At 34.0% G+C, this 6,643-nt stretch overlaps 1 protein-coding gene across 1 annotated transcript in view; it reads left to right on the forward strand.

Annotated features, from left to right (window-relative positions):
* The first annotated feature begins 213 nt into the window (after positions 1-213).
* The window catches only part of LOC148946947 (uncharacterized), a 305,387-nt gene continuing 298,957 nt past the window's right edge, over positions 214-6,643 (forward strand). The window contains exons 1-4 of the mRNA XM_089096755.1: positions 214-349; positions 801-884; positions 3,128-3,391; positions 5,801-5,983. Of these exons, the coding sequence (XP_088952881.1) occupies positions 256-349; positions 801-884; positions 3,128-3,391; positions 5,801-5,983 (625 nt within the window). The 5' untranslated portion in view covers positions 214-255. The remainder of the gene's footprint in view (positions 350-800; positions 885-3,127; positions 3,392-5,800; positions 5,984-6,643) is intronic.

Raw genomic sequence — 6,643 nt, forward strand, 5'->3', positions numbered from 1 at the left:
AGAAAACTGCATAGTTGGGACGTGGTTATTTTTCTTCTTTGTTTTTTTTTTTTTATAAGAAGCGAGATTCTTTGACTCTTTCGTATTTACGCTCTGCAACAGAAAAAAATATACAAGACAGAAAACTCAAAATTTGGCTTGCATTTTGAAACACCATTTACTATATGTGAATTTCTCTCATATTTCTCATCATCTTATTGGTCTTTTTTAAAGGATTGCTGTGAAGCGTGTAAGCTTGGCCTTGTCTCAGGAACGATGAATTTTGGCTGTACCATGAAAAATTACAAATTCGGCCTTCCATGGGACGATGCATATCAGAGTTGTTGCGTTCAGACGATTGGAGCTCCAGGTATAATTATTCTAGGTTCTCAGCCTTTCTCTATCTATTTTACTTAGTTATGCTGTACCTCTATGTGTTCATTTTAATATAGAAAGTATTAGAAATCTAATAAAATGTTTTAAGACTAATAATGGATCTTGTCTTTTTTCTTATAAAAAATCTCAATCCACTCAGTTTTTGACTGATGGGGAATACATTGTTTATTCACAAAAATTAGGGAAGGGTTTTCAAAATGCATTTGTCATATCTACGTGAAGGAAGAGTTTTTATTTTTAGTTTTTTTCAATTAAAATTCAAAATCTGCATGCGTCAATGTAAGTACCGAATAAAATTATTTTTTAAAATCTGGGAAGAGGATTAGTATAGGGAGAAATTCCCCCTGCCCTCCCTCATCGACACAACTGTGGGAGTATTGAAATGCTGCAACGTGTTTTTGAGTGATAATGCTTTTTCAATTCAGGACGAAGAAATCAAGCACAGTTTGGGCTTCCAACAAATCAAGTCCCAGAGTCTCCACCCAGTTACTCATTACAAGACGAACAAGGTGGGTTTATTCCTCGCATTTTAAACGCTTCTAGAATGTGTAGTGTATACTGTAAAAAAAAAAAAAAAAAAAAAAATGAGATTCAGTTAAAAGTTTGTAATATTTATAAAAAAAAAAACAAAAATGAAATTTCAATAGCTGGAATTCATTAAAACTAAATATTTAAGACCTACAAAAAAGATTGAAGATAATGATGAATTTGCTTAAGACAGTGAGTAACAAAGTTGTACAATCTTTTCGAATATGTCGGTCATATATTCAACAGCCGTAACCAGCAAAATACAGCAGAAATAAATAAAAAGAAAATAAACTTGCTCAAAAGTTCAAATCAATAAATCAAATTTTGGAACTAAAATCAAAACAATAAATTTGATTAAAAGAATTCAGACTGCCTCAGCTTATAAAGGTTCAGCCAAGAGACGAAAACTGATAAAAAAAGAGTTATTCATTCAAGCTACCTGGACTGATTAAAAATTCCAACAATTTCTTATTGTAATATTTGCTCTTTGTGCTTCTAACCTTATATTTCTTTGGAGATCAGGTTTACTTTGATTTGATCCTTATTTTATTTTACTGTGCATTAAAGGGTTTTCCACAATTAATTTTGTGTACATAAGTTTGACTGTGTAGCATACTCACCCAATTCTATGTTTTGGGATTATTATTATATAAGTTTCGTTTGGTTTCAATTGCTTCAGGGAAAATTTGTTTGATTCCAAGGTCATTACAATTTAAAATTGTTTTGTCGAATAATACAGAACAAATGTGTATACCCCCTAAGTCCCACACCTGTTGAGGACTTAAAAAACCCACAAACACGATTTACTTACCTTACATTCCAAAAATTACTCAAAATCCGAAAAAAGTCTGTTTAATAAATAATTTGTCTGTTTTTTTTTCAAAAGCAACTGAAGTACAATGCATCTTCTCAATTTTGTTAGGGATAAAACTCCAGTTACTCTTTAAAGAGGAACTTACCAAATACTTTGTAGCTCCTAAGTATTGCGGGCAACTTCCCTGTAATGGAAATGTTAGTTTGTAATTGAAAACGTTAGTTTCTAACTATAGAAAACTTTGTCACAAAAAGTTGAATCATTGGGTAAAAAATGAGGGCTTGGTGAGAAGAGCAGTTTTATTAATATTTAGGATAACCAGGAATATGATAGTAAAAGGAAATAGAAATCCAAAACATTGTTTGGATCGTCCTCTTTAACTACTTCATTCCAATCCACATTGCTAAGTTTTGATTTTAACCTTGTTACATTTGTCTGGGTGTAAATTTTTCCTTTTTATAGAGCTACTTTTAGTGACTATCCTTCGTGCTTTGAAATCAGACCTTATAATACAGTGGTCGGATGAATCTTCCATAGCCATGAAAGTGGCTTTACATGGATCGGGTACAAAAATGTTGTTGATAAGAGGAAAAGAGGAATTAGTTGCTCGAGTCGGGATAAGACATATAGGGCTTATACCGTATGATAGATTGCACTCTAAAACGGCAGCACATGCCTATCAATTCCTTGCTGGTTAGATGGGAGAATCTCTATTAAATTATGGTTGAAGTCACCGAAAACCATAGACGGCATTCGGAGGTCCGATAGTAGACTTAACATATTTTGTAGTTTGTTAAGGAAATCTGCCTTACTTGATGACGGAGGTCGATACATTATTATAATTACTAGTTTATCATTATTGGGCATAAAACACTCAACAACACAGCTCTGAACAACCATTTCGGTATTTAGGGACAAACTGTTACATTCTATTTTTTTTTCTTAAGAGTACTAGCGATATCTTAGGTGTACAAAATTGGAGGAAAAGGAAAACAAACCTCCTCTCATTTATACAATTTTTTTATTCGTTTTGATTTTTAACTCCATTATTTACATTCATTTGAATAAACCCAAAAAACACAAACGCGCACTGCTTTCCAAAAGTGGCGTTTACACATTTCGCATATATTCCACAAGCAACATTTTATTTTCACGGAAGTTTTTTTTCTACGGATGTATCGTATATTGCCGTTTATAAGAAAATAGGGCCAATATTGCGATATAGAAGTAAAAGCTAGAGACAAATGAATTAAATACCTCCTAAATTACTACATTAGGCTTGTTCTCTGGATAGGCAAAGTTTTAATTTTATCAAGATAAACTTCTTCTGTTGCAATGAAGAGTATGTTACATCTTTTCTTCATTAGCTGCCAACCTGTCTTTTTTTCTTATTGGACTTTTTGATTATAGATCCCCTTGAAAATCTATGCAATATTTTTCCTGGGCAACTCTGTGCTCACATTTGTTTGCCATCTCCTGGATCATATAGTTGCTCCTGCAGAGAGGGCTTCGAATTGATGGCTGATAGGAAGTCGTGCCAACTGATTGGTCAGGGCAATGACAGATGTGTGAATGACAACCCTTGTGCTCAAATATGCAAAGATACAGGGACAGGTATCATTTGCAGCTGTCGAAGTGGATATAAGCTTGGATTAGATCAAAAATCATGTATCGGCAAGTATAAAATTGTTTCTGTAAGTTGTAAATAGAACCAAAGAATTAGCTATAGGTTAAAATCAGAACCAGCCTACTAGCGTTGAGAGGCACTAGAGTCATGTGCCTTGAATGTGATTATTTCTGTTCATTTAATTATTACTATTTCTTGACCACTTAGTATCAATGGTGATATCGTAGCTTCGAAAGGAGTTCATTTGATCAAAAATATTCAGGGCCGGATGTGACCGAAGGGCAGCCCATCCCCTCCTCTGCTTCCTCTCCCCTGAACCCCAAACGGTATTGGAAAAAAATTTCAAATAGTCGTTTGGTTCAGAAATGTTGCAAGATCTAATAATCATACCTTTGGGATTGATATGCCCCCACAACCCCAGAGGTAATCCCCTTGAATTATGTGAATTATCCACTGTTCACAAACACATTTTGGTTTAAAAGGTGGGCATGTTTGACCTTTGTTTTCCAATCAGTCTGGAAGGTTTGGTCAGTTGAGATTTCCCTGTGTTTCCCAAGGGCGTACTCTGGAAGCAAACGTGCAACCAAGTAAATAAAGAGACGCTATATTGTGCCCCAGTTTGTAAAATAAGTTATCTGATTTTTCCTGGGAATGGCTTTGTGGATCAAATTGAAACTTTCAGTAATGTTAGGAAGAAAGAGCGAGTGAACTTGATTTTTTTTAGGGGAGGGGGGGGGGCTAATGACTATTCCACACAAATAATTGTACACTATAATCTGCAATGAGACTTAAAACATATTCGTAGTTACGTAATAAAGTTGATCATAATACACTGTGTGTGTTCAGGTCATCAAAATGACATATTTGCATTATCTGGAGACTGGATTTGGGGTTGCACTTAAAACTATCAGGAAGTGTCTATGGAAGTAGAGGGGGTCACGGGAGAACAAATTATCTTGTATCTCAAGCCAATTGATATTCCTCTTTATTCAAGCCAAGGAGCTGTAAGTTCTCTACATAGAGGTTTTGGACAAGACGATTCTCATATTATACCTTGTGTTTCGATCTGACTGCAATTTTAGGAGTTTTGGGTTATTATATTTATTTTTATGGTACGTGATCGTCTCTTACTAGGTTAATATTGCTGCAACCCGGATCATTCACTCAAATTTTATTTCTTATAACATGAGCAGCATCAGTCTCTACTAAAATTCATAAAATGTTCTCTTATTGTCATGTTCTATTCTTATTGTGTTGTCATAAAGATTAACGGATAGAAAGCTGTCGAAGTGGATATAAGCTTGGGTTAGATCAAAAATCATGTATCGGAAAGTATAAAATTGTCGAAGAATAAAAATTACTCTTTTTCTCTGTAAGATAGAAGCTACTGTAAATTTTATCAGTTCGTCCATGGCTTCATTAGCTTTTTCTTTAAAAGACTTACACAAGGTGATGATAATGTATGCACCATGTCACTAGCAATGTAAGGAGTTAATGCTTCGGGGTACAAAACCCGCACTATCTACACAAATCAGGTAGCATTGAACCTTATATCAGACCACGCCTGCCGTTAAACGTCCTTGAAATGCAACCACCTATGTTCACTCTAAGCGTTCTCTCAGTAAGATAATATTTGAACCACAGATTCTTCCTGAAACCTAAATAATTTAAATTACTCAATAAAATATCAAAGAAAACAGAATTAAGAGATTTACTAAAGTCTTTGAAACTAAAAGCACTAATTCACCATGTTGAAGAGAGTTAATAAAATTTGCTAGACGGTGAGCAGCATGAATTATTTTTGAGGTTTTACATTAGTTTTAGGCATTTTTTTTAGGTTTTATCTATTTGGATTTGATACTGAAGACAGACCACGAGTACAGATCCGAAATATCTACTTCATTTTTTTTTCTAAATGGCCTAATGTTGATAATTTCTTTTTATATTTTCAAGTCTTGTTTACGTTATTTTGGAACTGAAAATAGACCCTGAAAACAATTCCGAAATATCTACTAGTTTCTTTGTTCTTTATATTGGGCCTGACACTATTAATTTGTCATTACACTTTCATTCGTCATGTTTTACCAACTTCGTTCAAAAATTAACTTTTTAATTGAGAAGTATTTTTGAAAAAGATAGGTTTGATGGATTAGGAGTTTATCGCTTGATCTAGTCACGGTGGAATGGATGGGTAAGACTTTCCAAAGCTGTTATTCCCCCTTTTTTTCATGCACTTTTGATAACCATCATTGAATATATGGGAAAAGTATCCAGTTTTTGGTTGTTGCTTAATTTACTTGTTGTTTTAGAAACTCCTGTCCCAGAAAAATTACTCTTTTTCCTCTGTAAGATAGAAGCTACTGGCCCATTTACAATTATGGCTTCTAAGAGCAAAAATATAAGACAAACTGCAGTCCAAGAATAAATCAAAATAAAAAATAATTACATTTTTATAGATATTGATGAGTGTGAGGTAGGATCGCACAATTGTGACCCTGATTCTACCGTATGCGTTAATGAAGAAGACGGATTTAAATGTATCCCCAATGAAGGTCCTTCCAGTCGGACAGCATTTATTCAAGAGACTGCTAAATGTCCGAGAGGCTTCAAGTTCAATCCCAGAAGCAATGCCTGTGACGGTATACATTAAGCTCATTTTTTAGCAATGTTATTTTCTGTTGTGAAATTGTATAGTTAAAACAAGTCCTCTTGAAAGGTAGTTTAAGGAAGCGGCAATTAAACCGTACCTCATTGTCCTTATAGTTATTAAATATAAGTCAAACCAGAATTTAACCGAGATATACGAATAAAATGGACGGACTGTACAGCTAATGCCTATTGCTCCATTAAAGCAGCTATATCAGACATATTTTACATTTCCTGAGTAGAACCAGTTCCATACATTTCCTGACAACAACAAAAGAAAAGAAACTCTCATGTCCCATTTTGCAATTAGTCTTAAAAGTGGCATCAAAATTTTATCAGAATAGTTTTGCTAGTTTGTATTAACAGTAGTGTCATTTCGGGAGGAGGGGGATCTTTGCCCCTTAGTTGTTTTGTCCCCTCCCTAGATTAAAAAAAAAAATTTTTTAGAAGTAAAAATACCATTTTACCTCTTTTTATTTATAAATTTGAATGAAAACTTATTCAAATATTCATTTGATTGAATTACGACTGTTCGCTAAAGAGTGCCATCAACCAATGAAAGGGAACTAATAAGAGCTACAAGAATCAAAAATGTAGAATATGCCACCATCTAGGTACTATGGGGATTATATCCTATCGAACGATGAAAAACT

This window comes from Artemia sp. Qi Xiang Cuo, chromosome 11, assembly GCF_049724085.1.
Source record: "Artemia sp. Qi Xiang Cuo chromosome 11, ASM4972408v1, whole genome shotgun sequence".
Classification (NCBI taxonomy): Eukaryota; Metazoa; Arthropoda; class Branchiopoda; order Anostraca; family Artemiidae; genus Artemia; species Artemia sp. Qi Xiang Cuo.